General features: G+C 36.3%; 2 protein-coding genes across 3 annotated transcripts; one reads left to right on the top strand and one right to left on the bottom strand.

The window, feature by feature from the left end:
• The first annotated feature begins 5057 nt into the window (after window positions 1-5057).
• On the top strand, window positions 5058-17850 carry LOC103996026 (prolyl 4-hydroxylase 1). Of its 2 annotated transcripts, XM_009416825.3 has the most exons (11): window positions 5059-5278; window positions 6904-6951; window positions 8736-8788; window positions 9681-9746; window positions 12411-12485; window positions 14120-14194; window positions 15311-15381; window positions 15468-15519; window positions 15599-15688; window positions 17341-17433; window positions 17565-17850. In XM_009416825.3, the coding sequence occupies exons 1-11, from the start codon at window positions 5215-5217 to the stop codon at window positions 17670-17672; spliced, it is 795 nt and encodes a 264-aa protein (XP_009415100.2). In that variant the 5' UTR covers window positions 5059-5214; the 3' UTR covers window positions 17673-17850. The 2 variants fall into 2 exon arrangements, with proteins under 2 accessions (XP_064936662.1, XP_009415100.2); XM_065080590.1 differs by lacking the exon at window positions 12411-12485 and having other exon boundaries at window positions 5058-5278.
• A 980-nt stretch (window positions 17851-18830) lies between these two features.
• LOC135589205 (uncharacterized) lies at window positions 18831-19604 on the bottom strand. Its single transcript, XM_065081490.1, has 3 exons — window positions 19390-19604; window positions 19159-19326; window positions 18831-19067 (listed from the first exon to the last, which is right to left on the bottom strand). The coding sequence occupies exons 1-3, from the start codon at window positions 19588-19590 to the stop codon at window positions 19011-19013; spliced, it is 426 nt and encodes a 141-aa protein (XP_064937562.1). The 5' UTR covers window positions 19591-19604; the 3' UTR covers window positions 18831-19010.

Consider the following 19604-nt stretch of genomic DNA (forward strand, 5'->3'; position numbering starts at 1 on the left):
AGGTTATTTCTTTTGCATCGCCATTGTAAATAGTGTTTTGGGTCATTTTGATTGTGTTATCATCAAAAAGGAGTGCTTTGGATCGCGTTGACCATGCCATCATTGAAGGAAGTGCTTTGGGTTATTTTAAATGTGTTATCATCGAAAGGAGTGCTTTGGGTCATTGTCAAATGAAGCACTTCGAATTGTTGTCGAAGGGAGTACTTTAGGTTGTGTCAATTGCATTATCATTGAAGAGAGCGCTTTGGGCCATGTTGGATGCATCATCATCGAAGGGAGTATTTTAGACCATGTCGGATACGCTATTATCAAAGGGAGCGCTTGGGGCCGTGAAGATCGTGTTATCATTGAAGGAAACACTTCAAGTTGTTTCAATTACATTATCATCGATGAGAGCACTTTGGACCCTTTCAGTTGCACTATTATCGAAGGGAGCACCTCAGGGCATTTCAACCAAACTATTATCGAAGGGAGTACTTTAGGTCATTTTGATCACGTTATCATCAAAGGGAGCACTTTGAACCATTTTAGTGGTGCTATCATTGAAGAGAGCAATTTGGGTTGATTAGGTCATGTTATCATCGAAACAAGTGCTTTAGGCCAATTTGATCATACTATCATCATAAGAAGCACTTTGAACTGATTTGACTACACTATTATTGGAATGAATGATTTAGGCCAATTTGATCATAGGGACGATTTTTTTTATGCCAATTTAGTTGTATCCTGAGAGATGATTCTAGATTGATTTAGTTTGCATCGCTATTAGGAGATACTTTTGGATCAAGTTGGTTGCATCATTAAGTGATAATTTTTAGTTGAATTTAATCTCGTCAGTGTTAGGAATTGTCTCCTCAAGTAGTTCAACTATATTACTATCAAGAGTCATCTCTTCAGGGGTTTATTCATGTTGGTATTAGGAACTACTTTTTCAGGGGTTTGATCGGGAACCACCTCTTTGAAGGTTTCAACCGTGTTGATATTAGAAATCACATCTTCGAGGATTTAGTCATATTTGTGTTGGGAGTCATATCTTCATGGGGGTTTGACTATGTTAGTATCAAGAATCATATTTTTCGAGGTTTGATCATATTGGTGTCGGAAGCCACCTCTATAGGGATAACCACCACTTTGGGGGTTTAGCGATGTTGATCTTAAGTATAAAACCTCTTCGAGGGTTTAGCCAAGTTAGTGTGAAGAAATACCTATTCGAGAGTTAAATATTTATATCAAAAGTCACCACTTTGGAGAATCATTTCTTAGAAAGATTCAATCATGCTGGTGTCGAGGAACACCTCTTCGAGGGCTCAACTATGTTAATATTGAGAACCACCTCTTCAAGGACGATTCTACCATGTTAGATATTGTAAAATACTTTTTAAGAAGGTTCAATCATATTGGTGTTATGAGCTGTCTCTTTAGATGTTCAATCATGTTTGTGTTAGAAGTCATCTTTTTGGGGGAATCGTCTCTTCAATGGTTCAGTTGTTGCAACCTTCCATGTTGCTGATCAACCCCAATAGTAACTCTTTTGTGACATTCTTTTATTGAACCTTCCTTCTAGTGTCATTTTGTTATAACATAATTTGATTATCAGAGTCAACCTTGGTTTAAGTCTAAGTTTATCATAAACTTGATACCGGGAGATGAGTTGGTTCAATAAGAAATTCTATAATAAAAAAAAAACATCGGAGATATACTCGACAAGGCCCCTCCGATGCTTAAATTAGTAAGAGGTTTGAAAAATTCAATCAAGTATCAAATACAAAATATGTAATTTAGCATAGAGATGAGAAACCTCTTGTGAATATACTTGAAGGCCTTTTATAGTGCTATTTTTGGATTGTTACACTTGTAAATATGCATTAATGTCGAGAAGATGCGGTTCCTAACGTCCTTGAGGTATCGATTGATCACATGACATTAAGGTGTCGATCACGTAACGTTGAGACATCAACAATCCGACTTTAAAACATCGACCATGTGGTGTTGAGATGTCAATTACACAGTGACAAGGTATCAATAATTCAACACTAATGTATCAATCACGTGGTGTCGATGTGTCGACCACATAATAATAAAATGTCGATCACATAATGCTGAAGTATTTATCATGTTATTATTTTCTTATCGATATAATATTACTTAAAATATCCTAATATTTTTTATATCATAATTTTTAAATATCATTAAAATAATTAAAATTTTAAATAATAGTTCACTTTCATAACTAATATATATTATGTGCTAAACTCAAACTTAGAGGATTTAAATATAAATTCACTAATTTTACATAGAGAGAATATATATATATATATATATATATATATATATATATATATATATATATATATATATATATATATAATATTCACAATAAGAAAAAGAAAAAAAAGGTGCATGAAGAAACAGAGAGCGAGTGGCCTGCATGCGTAATGAACGCGGGAAGTTTCCCCATCCGTCGCCCTCAACACGAGCCGCTCGTCCACAACGGCACCACCGAGGAGTCCGACGCTTTAATGGCGCCCGTCAGCTCCTCCGTTGTCCGCCTCCCCTCCCTCTCCTCTCAGCCCCCAGTGCAGTGGCCTCCTTCTTGCTCCATCAATGGCGGATCTGCAGAAGCACCTCAAGGACCTGCTCAAGAAAGGGATGGAGGTGGTCGGCTCCTCCTGCAAGAAGGGCTGGTACCGAGTTCGAAATCTCAGGTGACGAAGCTGCTACCGTCCCACCTCAAAACATGAGGAGAAAGGGAAAGGAGGGGAGAAAGAAAGACTGTTGATTCGTCTTCTACCTCTCTTCTTCTCAGTAGATGCCCTCCTTTGTCTTCGTCTCTACCAGCAAAGTTAATGTACGTTTCAACTTGTTGCAGGTTCATCATCTGTTATCAGCAACATTATAGACACATCAATGCATCTATTGATTTGTTGTGTGTTGTTTCTTTAGTTTCAGATTATTCTCTCCTATACATATTATATTTTAAGACTCTAATCATCTTTGTTATTCGTTTGTTATATTACTTTATTTTCACATAAACCATTGAAGAAATAATGGATGATTAATATCTCATAGACTTTCACCAGATGGGAGTATATATTATTATTTATATTATTAGAGAGGTTATTTTCGTGAGTCGGAATGAACTTAGTATTCACCTTCAAAATTCTACTCTTTTGTCTGAAAATTTTCGAAGTGAAGCCAATCTGATAATATTTTATTTCTTAGCACTATATATAAAACCATTATTGTATTTTATATAGTAATTAAGAGTATGTAACCACATATGTTAATTTGTGTCTCAGGTGTGAAGTGCCGATCTGTTGCGGAGGTTTGCCCGGGCAAAAGAGACAATGTTGAGACAGCCTGCAGTCTCAAGACATTTGTGTGTGTGAGAGAGAGAGAGAGAGAGAGGAATTTGATCGGGCAAGTTAAATGCAAATTGTATACTCTTAGATTAGCACTATAATAATAATAATAAAGTTGATTATATGAGCAATATGTGATATTTTATCTTACTACTTTCCATAATAGTCATCGATCGATATTATCGAGTTGACCCATGATAGTCTAGTTCTTAAAACTTATTATATTGTAAGAACAAATCTTTCAACATAAATACTCACAATTGGATGAGCTAATTAGTCTATCAATTTTATTTGATATAAATTAATGATCAAAATATTTAAGCTGAAATTAATATAATATACTCATCAGATCTTTATAAGTTAATCTTAATCTCGTCTATTTTCGATGTGAGAATAATCGAGAGGTTACATATTATTTCTGAAATAATAATTTTTTTTAAAAAAAAATATTTTTTATTTTAGTTTATGATGGTTTAATAATTCTAAATAATTAAGTTGTACGTGATTGACCTAAAAAATGGACTATATAGAATCATTCCTAGTCAGTTGGATATATTCCCTTGTCAATATGAAATTGTGACAAGTATATGGTATCATTCATCTCCTTTGATCACACCATAATTCATTTCCGCAAAGAATCACTGATCCAATAAACCCATAATGGGTCATGTCATACATGCATGCATATGAATTAAACTAAGCTGTTCATGAATTTGGTCGCGACACCATAAAACGCGTTGGTAATGACACACATATATGTCATGATTCTTCTAAACGAAGATTGATGTGATCGTGAAGGCCATATTTTCCTACAAAGCTTTTGATTCATCGTTGTATTATTATATACGTCAAGTCATTAAAAATGATGGGCGTCAATCAGTATTGATCCTATTTATCGGCCATTTAGAACTACAATTAAAATATTGATTCTTATATTATAACTATTATTATTATTATTATAAATAACTATATCACCGATTCTTCTCTTTCTAAACGGAATAATTAGTGATTCAATATATGACTTTTTATGATTGAGAAACTATATAGGAATTATCATATTAGCTTAATGTCGATTTGGGCTTTCATTAAGTAAGTTAAACAATCAAGCAATTGTGGCTAACCAAATAGACTGCTGTTTAAGGTTAGTCGAGATATGAATCAGCCTTGTGTCGTTTAAATTTTCGTCGATACCCAAAACTCTACCGGCCTTTTGGCCAATAGCAATGCGGGTAGATGATTGGTATCACCCAATCGAGAGCGAGAAGTCTCTCCATGGAATCTTCGGACTCGGGTTGCTACCATTTCGGATCCGGCGCAATGTTATTAGTTTTATTTATACCCAGTAGTCTACCGGTCTCGGGGCCCGCTATATTATTCCGTAACAATGAGGATGGGTTAAAGTGGTACATTGAAAATGGGGTACGAAAAGTCTACCTGAATGAATCTTCGGATTCGAGTGGCTTTCCTATCGGATCCGGCGCATTTGTTATAAATTTTAAGATGTACCCAATGTATTACCAGCGTTGGTAATGGGTCCCACTATATTCGTTAATGTAAGATATATTTGGATTGGTTTCAAGAACATCGGATTCGGGCGCATTGACCGCCTTAATGGACTATTCTTCTTTTATCGGATCCGAATGCAACGAGCAGAAGGATCCGTCGGAAGGGCTTCCGCCCCGCTCGGCGTTACCTTCCCACCACTCCATACCCAATTCCCATTTCAAGTGCGTTCCCCGTTCTTCCTTCCGGTTTCGCTTCCAGAACGCAATAAACGGGGAAAGAAGGGGAAATTGAACGGGAAAGGATACATCGCGAGGAGTTGGAGGTGATCTCCCGGTGGTTGGGTGGGATGATGGCTCAATCCAAGTACATCCTTGCGCTTCTCACCTTCATCACCATCGGGATGATCATAGGTTCGTATCATTTCCCCCTTCCTCGGTGGCCTTAGGTTTTTGCCCTCGATTTGATGCTATCTTGTTGAATATCTTGGTTTCTTTGGCGTTGATTCTTCGGATCGCGATCCGAGTGAAATAGTTTGCGAGCTTCGCTATGTACTTTAGGGTGTTATAGTGAGAATATGCAGAAGACGAGAGATGGTATATTCTTGACTGCAAATTAGGGCATCGCCATAATTAGGTTCCGCCAAAACACCATTGGTTATTGGTCTTTACGCTGTACCGCCCGTATGTGAGCGGGAAATCCAAACTCGTGGGAAAGCCGTGCAACTAGTGTCGCAGATGGCGACGTCCTGTATCTTGATGATAACCAAGGGATCTTGTTATGGAAAGCTGCTAAATCTTTTAACTCGACGACTGATAGGGTAAGTCCTATTACTGCCGTATGAGTAGTGGAGATAGAAACGGGAAGCATCTGGTCAGATGTATTTGTTAAATCTCGATAATCATATCATCAACTTGAGGTTTTCAGTGACAGTCAAATTAGCCATGAGGTTGAGATTCTCACACTTTGGCTGGATTGTCAAATTGGCGAAGACTGTAGTTTCATGAGAACTATCTGAGGATATCCTCTCTTTTGTCCTGAGTCAATGGGTTGAAATATTATCTTTGGGCGTCTGATCCTACCCCTATAACAAGTAGAGGCATGTTTTCTAGAACGGTGAAACCGTGATAGGAGATAGCAGAAAAGAGTAGGGTAATAGTTCCACTACTTGGAGGACATTGGAAAGCCTTGGCCATGTTTCCAGTTAATAGGATTTGATATCTGCCATTTAGTTCATCTCCTTGGGTTAGAAGATTGAAGTTCTAAAGCAGAAGTATGGGTGTGGGGTACAGTGGTTTGCATGATTATTTTTTGAAGCAATGTCTTTGGAAAAAACTATGAAAGGCATATTGGCATACATATCAAGCATCTAGGTTGTCTTAACTGTAGAAAAAAGCATTTACATGTTAAGATGTTAGTTCTCAATGTTCTATAGTGTTTACTTAAAAAAAAAAAAAGGTTGTTATGTATGCATTATTATTTCAGGTTATCACTGCTTTTTTGGTTGAACACTAGTAAAGCATCCCATTTATTCTACATTGACACCGATCAAGATATTCACATCTATGTTTCTTTAGGTATTTCAAGTTGTTTAAAATTATATTTTCTAATAGCTCACACTTTGGAGCAATGTGGCATTAATGGGATGCATTATATCCCAAATAGCCACCGAAAGAATGGTCTATATGCTTGTTAAGCATTGTCATCTACTAGCACTAGCAAAGCATACCTCTGATGCAACGTTGTTGTACAAGCCTGCACAACTTGATATTTAGTTCCTATGATTTTCTCTTTACAGAAGTAACCACAAATCATTTCTTGCATCTGTTGTGTGAATTTTAAGATTCATTTTCTAGCAGCATACATAAATTATACTGGAATCTCTGAGGACCAAACATGTCTTTTTCTTGCTTAATAGTGGTGGAATGTCTTAGAAGGTTATGAACTTATGAGATGGTCTTATTCCTCAAATGCTGGCTTGTGTAACAGTTTCTTTCAACTTCTTACTGCATGATTTGTTTGTTGTTGATGCTTGCAGGTTCTTTGTTTCAGTTGGCATTTATTTGGCGATTAGAAGAGCCATCTGGTATAACTTCAATTAGAATGAGTTGTGATTTAAATTTCTCAAATCATTCTTTAGTTCATGGTCGTTTAAAGTTGTTGTTATGGTCAAAGCTCCTCTTGATTCTAAATGTATTACTATTTCTCTAACAAGGAGATGCTCCGGCATATCAAGCATGGAACGTGGTAAATATCAAGTCTTGAAAAAAAATCATAAAAAGGGTTGATAAAAAAAAAAAAAATTTCCTTGTACAGGGCCCATAGGCCCTATACCAGTCGTTAGGGCCTATCTTGGGCATACCAGGTGGTGGTACAGGCCATGTACCTGACGTTTACCCTGGTTCACATACTGGCAGGTTGTCAAACCATTAAATACTGCCTGTATTGAATCATATTGGAAGGCATTGTAAACCAACAATTGTGTACTATGGGCTTGTAGTCATCCGCTTGGGTGGTGAACCGTTGACCTGACTAGGGCATGCTTTAAGTTCGACCAATGATATCTTGTAGTAATTGGAATTCTAGCTGACAACATGATGTTACTTACAGTAGATAGTATTTGTTAGGTTTTGCACTTGGTATGTCTTAGAATTGTATTGGTTATGCACTTACACTGTTTACATGGGGCATTACAGCTTTGTTATGGTTGTTGTTGTATGCACTCACACTGCTTCTGGTGTATCACATGCATAACTATTTGTGCTTCCACCTTATGTTCACATGATGAATGGACTCAAACTTGGGCCTCAATCCTGCTTCTGAAATCATAGCCCATGAGGTATGGCGATGACTTAATGCCTACCGGACGGAGTCCTGGAATGTGGCATAAGATTTCCTGAGCCAGTATTCATTTATTTTTCTTTTACTTGAAGTGGTCGGGAAAGTTATTTATGGTCATTGTTTGTGTTGTATTTCTATGTTGTGAATCCTTGTGGATGGAGGAAAGGATGTTAATTATTTAAAATAAGGAGAAAAGGAAGAGATCCTGCTCAAGGAAAAAGAATAAGATGTTCATGTGGAAAAGAGCTTTGATATATAATGATAAAAGATTCCCTCAGGCTAAAACCCATGAGGGTTATTACTAATTGTATAAGACCACAAAGAAGGACATGTTGAACATGCTAGACTTTACCTCTAGGATGCAACATATTGAAAAAAATAGTGCAGCTGAGGTACAGATATTAAGGTTGATGAGTTTTTCAATAAGAAAATTGAAGGTGAAAGGGATTATTCATTGTAATCAAAGACAGATTGCATCAATTGCGAGTAAGATGAGAGAAAGTTAATAAGTTCGTATCATATTTCCAACCTGATTAACTGTTACACTGATAAGTGATGGATTAATTTAAAATAGAGGGCCACATGGCAAGCTTGGCTAAAGTAAATTTTTCATGAGGTCTGATACTGGATATTTGTCATGAGGCTCCTTTACTTTTGTTGTTGCCTTCATCATTGTTGCTGTTGTTGTTGCCATTGTTGTACCACCACTATGCTGTTACTTCATGTAATACCATAGGTTTTTTTTTAACTTATGTAATAGTAGTACCATAGTTAAAAGCTGCTTTGACTCTTAAAATCGCCATCATCATGGTTGATGCTTACTCTTGCAGATCAGTTTGTAACATCTTTTCATGGTTATAGCATTCTGTGTCTCAGTATGGAGTCACTATTTTCATATGGTTATATGTATGGTAAAACTTGTTGTAACTACTCTTTTGCTTGGAGTATTATTTTGACCTTGCTATTTTTGTTTGTAGCATCCAATGGTATGCATTAAGATATATATTTTGCATTAACTCTTGATTCTAGGTACTTCTCATTGGGAAAATGACAAAGAGGCTTCACTCCTTCGCCTCGGACTTGTACGTTCCAACTTTGCTTTCATAGTGATAATTTTGCTGCTGTTATTTACTGATTTTATTCTTGTTATTTAAAGGTTTTTTTGTTGATATCATATTATTTGTGGCCTTTTAGATGCTTTTAACTGGAAAATAGCATAAATTGTTGTTTATAAATTGGTTTATTCATATAATCTCTTGTAACACAGTTATGGGAAAAACAAAAAAAATAATTTCATAGAGCATAGTTCTTGTTTCCCTTAAATACCATATGCAGATTTTTTAGGATTGATTTGGGTGCTAGATATCCTCTTGTTTGCCCCCTTTTTTTATTGCTTTCACATGGGTAGAGCATGCCTATGTTCTTATAAGAAATTAAAACACATGCAATTTGAAACTGTTAAGGTACATATATATCTTAACATTGTAAAATCCATACCTTTTCAAAGCATTTGCAGGTTGTTAACATGATATGACATTTTTGTACTCTACTTGAACTAATTATAATATGCACAAAATTCACCAAACTACAGGACACTTTTGCTCGGGCAAAGTGTCATCTTCAGTGATAAGAAATATTAATTAATATATAAGATCTATTTGCCTATTCGGTCATGAAACATACAAATAGGAGCCTTAAATATAGATAGTTGCTTAGAATTTGTATTCCCAATGTATGCCTACTTAATTAGACTAAGAAGCAGCAGCATCTTATATATGATATTTGTTAACTATGAGGTATGGAATCTAGCTTGTTCTCATTAGTTAATGATTTATGACCAAAATGAACTTGTTCTTGTTAAGAAAAAAAAGTTTCTACTGGCACAGTCAAATCTTAATTTTGCAATGTAATCACCATATCATCATCTGAACTTTCAGGTTGTTTTGAATTAATGTTCCATTTTGACTTGTTTAGGTAAAACCCGAAATCCTCAGCTGGTCACCACGAGTAATTCTTTTTCATAATTTCTTAAGCATGGAGGTAATATTATTTTCTGTCAAATGTTTTTGTTCTTTGATTACTTTTTTACGTTCTTTTAGTACTGGAGTTGTTTTGTCATTGCGTATTAGAAATGGGAAACTAGGTGATATTGCATTATTCTAAAGACTTCAGGTAGAAGGGACTGGGGTGTTTATGAATTTAATCATTTTTTTGTTAAGTTGATATTAATAAGAACATAAGAAGCTACTGAGTCCTTGTGAAAAGAAAAACTGGGTGTGAGGTTATATAGAGTTATTTAGCAACAACAGCAGAAGTTATGGAGGGAAGCCAATGAGGATAATCTGACTGCCAATCACATCTGCTGCAACTATCTTTGAATTATCTTAGTTAAACTACGACAGAGGAAAATTTCAAGTTTCTTATATCTTTTTACATCAATTTCATTTTAGTTTATTTTCTTCTCTTTTTGTCCACTAATCAGAACAAACCAAAATTTCAGTTGGCTTCATTATTTATCTTCTTTTACATTTCTGAGAATATAATTTGATACATGGTTATGTGATTCATAACTTTTCAAGAGACAAGTTAATTAATAACGAATTTTCTTTTATTGAGAAAGTTGGTTATATGCTCAGTTTGTTAAGTTCTTGGTACAGCTTATGGCCTAAGTCAAGATTTTGCAAGATGACAAGATGTGAGCAAAACTGGATTTTTTTGTAACAAAAGCACTGATTCACAGGCAACTTTACACTACCTTTAAACAGTTGATTATTGACGGGACTACTCTTTTCAGCTAACCCACAATCAATGTTGCATGTAACTGGTTAAGGGATTATATTGAGATACATACCTGAGTTTGGCACACGCCTATGCTAAAATGAGATATAAGTATAGGTAGAAATTACAATGTTTATCTATTATAGAAAAGAAATTGCAAATATAATATTAATAATTTTGATGAAAATTGCAATTATATGTTTTGTGTAACTTAGTAGTCTAGTATACCATAAATGCTTTTAAATGCACTAAAATCATAGAATTACTTTATCAATCAAATTTTTGGGGAGAATTATTTCAACCTATGTTGTCAAATGAGCTCTATTAGTTTCTCATTTTCCTTTTACAGCAAGATTATTGCTTCATTATAACATGCAGATCGAATGGTAGTTTCATGACCAAAATTATGCTTTAAAAAGAGAGAAATTCAAGGTCTTGGTATTTTCTACTTGAAGGATTATAAGTCCACTTTTTTTTAGCAACTCAACTCAAATGACGGAATTTTTAACTACTATATTTACTGGGAATTGTTTGGTAGGCTGTTCATGGATAACCAGTCATATCCAGAGAAATTATAGTCTAAATTCCTTTGTCAAAAGGACCTGCTTAGGACAGTGAATCTATATCTGAGGCTTTTAGTATTTTGAAAAGCCATTATAAGACATAGCAACAGCTTCATCTATGGAGCTTAATATAGTGTGTAAATGCCATCCATCAAATTTCCGGAAGATTGGTGGATGTAGATATTTCCTTTCTTTTACTCTAATATTTAGTTCTCTTTTGTTAGAAGAGATAATAGTCGTTTGTATTTTGTACCATCTGAAGTTTCTTTTCATGGCAAATTTTGGAGACATGGGGAGATTGGCTAAGAACAGTTGATTCTTGTGTTAAGAATATTCAGATCTACCTCAAGTCAAGGTAGACTCCTGAAAGTGGAGACTTCTCTGTGGTATTCCATAATTTTCAGAACTTTGATAGCACTATCGTTTTATGCTAGAGCTAGGTATGACTCCCTTGTTCTAAATAACATCAAAATCTGCATGTGCTGCACAATCAGTATCAAACTTCATATTAAGGAAATTTTTGGAAAAAGAATTCCTGTTTATTTAATGGACCTTTCCAGACCATTGGTCATTCTTCAATCTGTATAGCATTGTTGTGAAATACTGAAATATTACTATTGATTTAAGATAACTTGGAAAGTTAAAAAATTAATAAAAAAGCTTAAAGAAGTGACCAAGTGCACAGGGTGTAGGTCCAAAAAGCTCGATATATTTGAACAACTCTTTTTGGTAACAGGAAATTTAGCCTGGAGAACTAGAAGGAATGAAGAGACGGATAACTTTATTTTTTCACTCTGGAAAAATATGGTAAAGGACCTAGTAGTTTTTTCTAAATGGAATTCTTTTTTCCTGGTTCTCGTTGTTTTTCTACTAATTTCAATCATGAAGTAGTTCCCCAACGGAAAACCATTTTCCATTGGCTTTCCACGCAACTGAAAATTTCTTAGGGATGTATCTTATTTCTAGAGTAAAACACTAATTCTGCTTATGCGTTATATTCTTGAGATGTTAGATAATCTGGTCCCTGGTTGTCAATTGTCATAGTTCCCTTCTTGTCCTTCTTTACGGAGCCGAATATTTCTGCTCATATTATCTTCAGCTCTTTAAGACTACACATTTTTTGCGATACTTTGCAGTTTGCTTAAAAATTATATGCTACCTATATCTTGCTGGGTATCATGTCTTTATCTGTTAGCTTCTTATGCATGGCTCTTAGTGGTTGGTTAACTGAATTATGTTCCTAGTATATGATATAAGACTTGTTTTCTTATTTATTTTATCTGTTGCCCAGTGACTGTTTTTATGTTTATCAAATTGCCTTGAAATTTTTTTTATAAAAATTAAGTGGTTATTAATGATCCAGGAATGTGATTATCTTAGAGCAATTGCTAAACCACGCCTTCGGACTTCTACTGTTGTAGATATCAAAACAGGGAAGGCAAGTTGTCAATCTCATAATATCCTATTAAGTATGATACAAAGCCTGTTGGTCTATTTCTTTGTAGTTTATGTTGTCTTGTTCTAGTAGAAGCAAGGTTCGCCATTTTGGGTACTAATCAATACCTGTATCAACACATGGTATGTCGGTGTGTACCGGTGTTTCGATGAGGAAGAAAAAAAGGGTGAAGAGGTGTGTACTGGTGTTTCGATGAGGAAGAAAAAGAGGGTGAAGAGGAATGGGAGGAAGGAAGAAGGAAGAAGAGGAAGAGAAAAGCAGCAACAATGTACCTAGGAAGTAGCAGCGAAGTGGAAGCGGCAGCTGCAGCGTACGCGAGAAGAGGGCTTACATTCGTGAGCCATAATTTGTTTTTTCTTTTTTAATGCTGAGTTGGATAGGGGCCTACCACTTTTCTGATTTTTTTATTATTTTACATGGACCACTCGAAACGGGGATGGTCCATGTATCGGCCAATGCCCGGACTGGTACGTAGTACGTACCACCCCTACTATACCGTTTTGGGTGGTACAATAGTCCTTGAGTAATAGTACAGTAAAATGTTTCGTGTGCTAGTATTCATACATGGTACTGATTAATACTTTAAGATACATTGCTTAAAGAATTATGATGGGCATGACATGTTGGATTGACTTGGATGAATGTTGGTCACATATGGTATGTTAAAAGAAAACAATTTTGTGTATGATTTTATCAAGAATATATTCTGGTCAAAGGTTGGAGGTATTGGGCTATACAAGACTAAGATGTGCATGCTAAGAAATGTTTTTTTTAAAAAAAAAATTTATTTCTTAAAATTAAATATTTGTGTGGACCTCTGTGTTTATGTCCTAGTTATTCTGACTTGGGTCAATTGTTAGTCTGTTGATGTCAATTCCCCAGGAGTGTGAAATATATCTGTTAATTCCTTTGAGCTGACACAATAAAAATGTTTTCTTTGAACATTTGTCATCTTTTACAACAGTAAGCTACCATAAGATTTTTACATTAGTCTTCTTGTATATAGAAATGTTTGAAAATTATCATATTTGGTTACCTGAACAAGCTTAGCTTCAAGATTAATTTTTTCATCTGCAAAGGACTTGTGATGACCTGAAACTGATTTTTTTCGTCTGCAGATGACTTTGACGACTTGAAACTTTTTTGTGACAAACTGTAGATATATCTCTTTCATCTGCTTCCTGTTACTCTATGCAGATAAGCCACATCGACAAAATAAAATTAAAAGTTTGATATGTCTTTGAAAATTTACATTTATTGTCTACCTCATAGCATTTCAGTTCGATAATGAACTGAACTTGCTGACTTGGATAAAAATGTACTATAACAGAAGTATTTTCAAATTTCAAATAATGAACATACAATTTGGATGTATTTCTGGAAACTATCTTCAAGACAACAAAGTAAATTTCTGAGAATGACAATTACTTCCTGGAAGTGGACTGCTAGATGACATTTTGTAAATAGTATTTTATAGAACAGTTTTCTGACAAATTAGCAGGTGATATATTTGCTTCTTGCGGGGTTAGCCAAAACCTGTAAACTATGCATATTCTCCTATATATCTGTTTTCTGAGGTTGTTACTTACCTTTCTATCTATTCTTATTTCCCCCAGGGTATGAAAAGTGATGTTCGAACCAGTTCTGGTATGTTTCTAAGTTCAGAAGAAAGGAAATATCCAATTATAGAGGTTGGTTTCTGATTTTATTTGTGTGTTACTTTTTGAAACAGTTTTTAAGATAATTGTCTCCTTTGTTAAAGCCTACAACTCTTTGTATGCAATTAACATTTCTAATTGATCATCATGGACTATTTAGTGAGGTTTCATTTGTTTCATTAAAAAGGGGTATTTCCATGCACTGATCAGCACATGTGGCAGCTCATGTACCATGTCATGGCAGCATGTGTCATGCACCAGTTGCATGGCTATGCCAAAGATGAATAGGAAACACGTCGATTTGACATATTGCTCCATTCCGTGCCTGTAGAGTGCCATAGCATTAACTTGGCTCCATAACCTGCTTTGACAAAGCCACTTTTTGTATGATCATGATTCTCGGCCTGCTGTGTGATTTGATTGCAATGGTCACTTCAATCTGCCACTTGACCTCTAGTCTCTCCGTTTTCCCAAAATTGCTTTTTAGCAAATTTTGTTTTCTAGGCCTAACACATTATCATTTTTATCTTCATGTGGACATTCTCAGCTTCAAGAATTAGTTCGTTCATACCGAAAATAAAATTAGCAAAGATAAGAAAAAGACAATGGCATTTACTACTATAATTTCAAGAATTTGTTTTGATTCGGTATAACTTGTCTCTTTAGTCCTTAAGTTACTGCTGACGTATGTGAGATATGGTCAACTAAAGATTGGCATAGACCAACATCAAACTAGAACCTCACATTTTCTACCCATGAATTCCTCAATTTTTGGAAGATAGACTTTCTTATCAGTTTCCGGAAACATTTTCTGGTTCTGAGATTTCTTGGAAGGACCTAGGAGTTGTTCTTGGAATTTCCTAAACACCTTTGATGATGATTTGCAGAAGTGTGTTTAATGTCAAACTTTGACTGTATAAATACTGTCAACCACTTCATGCATAGTTTCTCATGCTTTCACTTGTGTTCAATTTTTTGTCAGATGTAAAAGTTTAGACAGTTACTTGTGTGTTGTATTTAATTGAGTCAACCTACAACCTGACAATCTCATTGGATGGTCACTTGCCTATCACTTTCAGTTCAAGGAATTCAACCCACAACCCAACAAACTCATTCTTCTAAAGTGTTATCTTTTTCGTACCAACACAGGCCATTGAAAAGCGGATTGCTGTATTCTCTCAAGTTCCTGCAGAAAATGGAGAGCTCATTCAAGTACTTAGGTAGTAGTTTAAAGTACTCTTCCCAAAGACTAGAAATATAAGTATTAAACATCCTACTGATATTGCAAATGTTTGGTTTTTTATAGGTATGAAACAAGTCAGCTTTACAGACCTCATCATGATTACTTTTCTGACACTGTAAGATTTCTTTCTTTTTCACGCACATGTTGATCCTTTGTTGGAGCATCACAGGAGCATCGTCAATTGCTGAATGCAGTTTAACTTAAAGCGTGGAGGCCAACGTGTAGCAACAATGCTCATGTATTTAAGTGATGATGTTGAAGGAGGTGAAACATACTTTCCAATGGTTAGTGTATTTTGTGAATTCTTGATTTTGAGCTTCTTTCTTTCTTAAAGTTGATTATAATATTAGGTGAAATGATGCCATTAAGGTGAAATTTAAAAATTCTTTTTGTTCCTTCAAATGGCGTGTCACCCTTAAATAATTTAAAGAAATTTATTAAGAACATGAATATTATGATCCAACATGATAGGATAACTGATCCTATTAACTTTGTTAATCCTGAACCACTAACCTAAAATAGTTGAATCCTAGTTAACAAACAATAGTACACTCATCAACCTCTTATAAGTCAGTCTAGTCTCACCTCACTTTCAATGTTGAACGTAGTTGGGTTGTTACAATCTTCCCACTTAAGGGCTTAACATCCTTGTCAAGGCTAATCAGACCCTAACATGGTGGATGTGAGGTATAGCCTAGTGACTCTATATCGTTTAGCATAGCCCAGAATCAAATCCTAGCATGGAGCATGTGAGGTAGCCTTTTGCTACTCGTGCCTCTCACCATGCGTCAATACTAGATCGACTTTGATACTAATAATTACGACTCCGGCCATTGCGTTAACTAGCTTAGTAACTTAGTTGAGCTTGAACCACTGGTTCAAAATGCTTAAGTCTAAGTTAGCAGTAGTACACCCATCATACCTAATCTTAGTCTTTTGGTCACTTCCGATATGCGACTAAATCGGGATGTTATAATCTCTCATACTTAATGGCTTGACATCATCGTCGAGACCCAATATAGCTCAGAATTAAACCCTAGCATGATGCGCATGGTGCATGTGAGACGTAACCCAATGATAACTCCACACTATGACGCATCGTCCAACCCCATCTATGGGTAATTCTTTCCTACTCTTCTCGCCATTTCCCAGTACTAGGTTAATTCTGATATCAATTGTCACGATTTGGCTTGATGGAATAATTGACATGTTTACTTCATTGAGCATGAATCACTAGCTCAAAACTAAGATCAACAATAGTATGCCCATCAACCTCTTATAAGTTAATATAAGTATTATCTCACTTCAGAGGTGGGGCTAAACTGGAGTGTTATAGTATATGTTAAATTTTTAAACCTAAATAATGTAAGAAATCAATTGTCACCTGTATCTAGTTGATATAGATCTCTCTTGAATGATTAATCTTTGCATTAGAATAAGTTATTTGCTTATATTCTTTGTGATAGCTATCGTAAGTCAAGTTTTTATCTGTTATAAGTCAAGAATGACCTTGTTAAATAGTGTCATACTCTTAATCGAGGAAAGCTTATATGAGAGGGGAATTCCTTGAACATACAAGGCCAGTTGGTCATTGCCAAAGTAAAGTTTTTCTGTTGATTGTAGCTTAAGCCAAGTAGTGAACTGAGAAGCACAAATAGACATGGAAGAGGTGGAAGGGGATGACAACTTCAGTTTTTGAGAGCAATATTATCTCAAAAGAAAAAAATCTAACTTAGTCTTGTCCTTCATAACTCCTTGCTTCCTTGCTAATTCCAACATTTGGATACATGTTCCGATCAAATCTTGTGTGTTCATCCATGCATCACTGTCACGAACTGTATACATTCAGATCTATATTTTGGAAGTCTGTAGTTATTATTTGTTTAAATTTTCTCATGCCTCAGTCTGTTAATCTTTCTATTATTTTCTTACTCAGGCTGGATCTGGTGAGTGCAGTTGTGGCGGAAAGGTGGTTAAGGGGCTTTGCGTGAAACCAAATAAAGGGGATGCAGTTCTTTTCTGGAGCATGGTCTGCAGTCTCATACTTTTTTCAATGCTATCAATGTGCTTGAGGAAATTTAGTTTTCGTCAAAAGTGACCTTCTGCTTTGTTTCAAGCTAAACCATAATCTTATTTAAATCCTGGTTATCATCCTTTCAGGGGCTTGATGGGGAAACAGATCCAAATAGTCTTCATGGAGGATGTGCCGTTCTGAGGGGAGAGAAGTGGTCAGCCACAAAATGGATGAGGCAAAAAGCTAGCTTTTGAGTTTTCTTTTTCCCTTTTCAAATCCAATACCTACTTTTTTTCTTAAATTTTCTCGATACTGAAATAGATAGCAAAGGTGTTAAAATTATAGTTGTTTGTAATGAGCACTTTTGTCGGATTCTTGAGAGCACCAGTAGATATCTTACATAGTGGAATCCTGAGGGAAGCAGATTCACAACATACTCTCTAATTGGACTTGAACATGATACTAACTGAAGAGAATATATATATATATATATATATATATATATATATATACAGTCTTCATTTCAACCAGGTTACTTCTCAATGTGGTTTGTGTGTTTTCTGGTGCAGATCTTTTAGTGGAAACAGCCTATTTGATCCTCTGTGGCTAAAGCTGTACATCCCAAATTGTTAGATCTCAAATTTCGGTATTGGTCTCATCATCTAAATGGAGAAAAACTTGAGCCATGCTACAGAAAAAGCAATCTGACAACTACTTTCACCACTAGGTATTTATGGTCGGATGGGATTCTGAATGGAATTCTTCTGTTTCAGATTTAGTCTAATATTATTAAATAATAAGAATAAAATGGTATATGTATTGGATCAAGGTATACATACTTGGAACACACAATTTTAATTCCTTGTCCCAGCTTTAAAAAGAAGCATCCATTTTGTCCAAGGCAAGCATAGCCCCATCAATACTCCTTACCAGAAAAATCCCTCAAAAAATTTAGACCATCTTTAGAGGTTCTGGGACAACACAGTGGCATTCCAATAGGAAGGGTGGTGCTTGGTCATTGACGTGACTGGATTCTTGTAGCTGAGGTGGAGAGATCTCCATCACACTGTATATTTTGATTTACTTGATAGAAACCTGGGTTCATCATTTATAATGATGGAGAGGGATAGGCCCAGAAATTTAGAGCATGTAACTTGAAGGAAAAGGATGGTGGGTAAAAGGGAAGGAAGGACTCATCATATCATAGCACATCATAGCCTTTGGGAGACACTGCGAAGTGACTCCCACAGCCAACTCGTCCTTTTGTGTTTTTTTGTTGCTTGCCGCACTCAATGCTCGTGAGAGCTTTGATGCCATCGGACGACACTTAACCCATGAGGCTATTTTTGAGCAGTTGGTTGTATGATCCAAGTAAAGAAGCAACGAGAACACATCACAGGCTTCAACAGATCTTAATGAGAAGAAACCATTCGATTCTCAAACACCGTATTCATATAGTAAGTAGGTAATTCGCTCTTGTAACTATTATCTTTCTCCTCCACTGATTTCTACAGTGTACCAAAAACCAACGGCAAAGCACGACGCAAACGCTACACCTCACTTCGTTGCTCCTCCACCTTCTTCTTCCTCCCTCACGCAGTGCAGTGGAGTCCCAGGCAGCCTGACCACAAGCCCTTCAGCAGCCTCTTCTGCACTCGGATGTCACAAAAACATTCAGATTAATCTTCTACTGCGTCACTGCTACCCCTCAGCATGAGAGTTGAAGCGCGAGAAGAGTACCCTCTTGGGCTTCTGGTAGAGGAGCTCGGGCGGGATCTTGTACAGGTCCTCATCCACCGCCTTGGCAGCTCTGGGCCTCCTCGGCGTGGCCTGTGCTGTCACATCGCTCGCCTTCCCTTGCTTTCTCTGCTGCCCCTGCTGGTACTGCCTCTCTCCAGGCTTTTTCACCTGATGAGCCAGAATCAGTGCAAAGAGACGGAGAACTCGGGTACCAGGAAGCAGATTCAAAACCTTTCTCTGGTGGTGGTGGTGGTGGTGGTGGTGGTGAGTGGGTTTCACTGTGTCCGCTGTCACCTTCAAGAAATCAGCATCCTCGCCGAAAGGTCGGCCTCGAACTAAACCAGCCTGCATTGCCGACTCGAAGTACTGCGTGATGGGAAGGTCATCACAGTAGTCCCAGCTCCCAAACGCTGGAATGTGGGGCCTGTTCATCGTGTCCTGCAACC

Source organism: Musa acuminata, chromosome BXJ1-8 (assembly GCF_036884655.1).
Source record: "Musa acuminata AAA Group cultivar baxijiao chromosome BXJ1-8, Cavendish_Baxijiao_AAA, whole genome shotgun sequence".
In the NCBI taxonomy this organism is placed as follows: domain Eukaryota; kingdom Viridiplantae; phylum Streptophyta; class Magnoliopsida; order Zingiberales; family Musaceae; genus Musa; species Musa acuminata.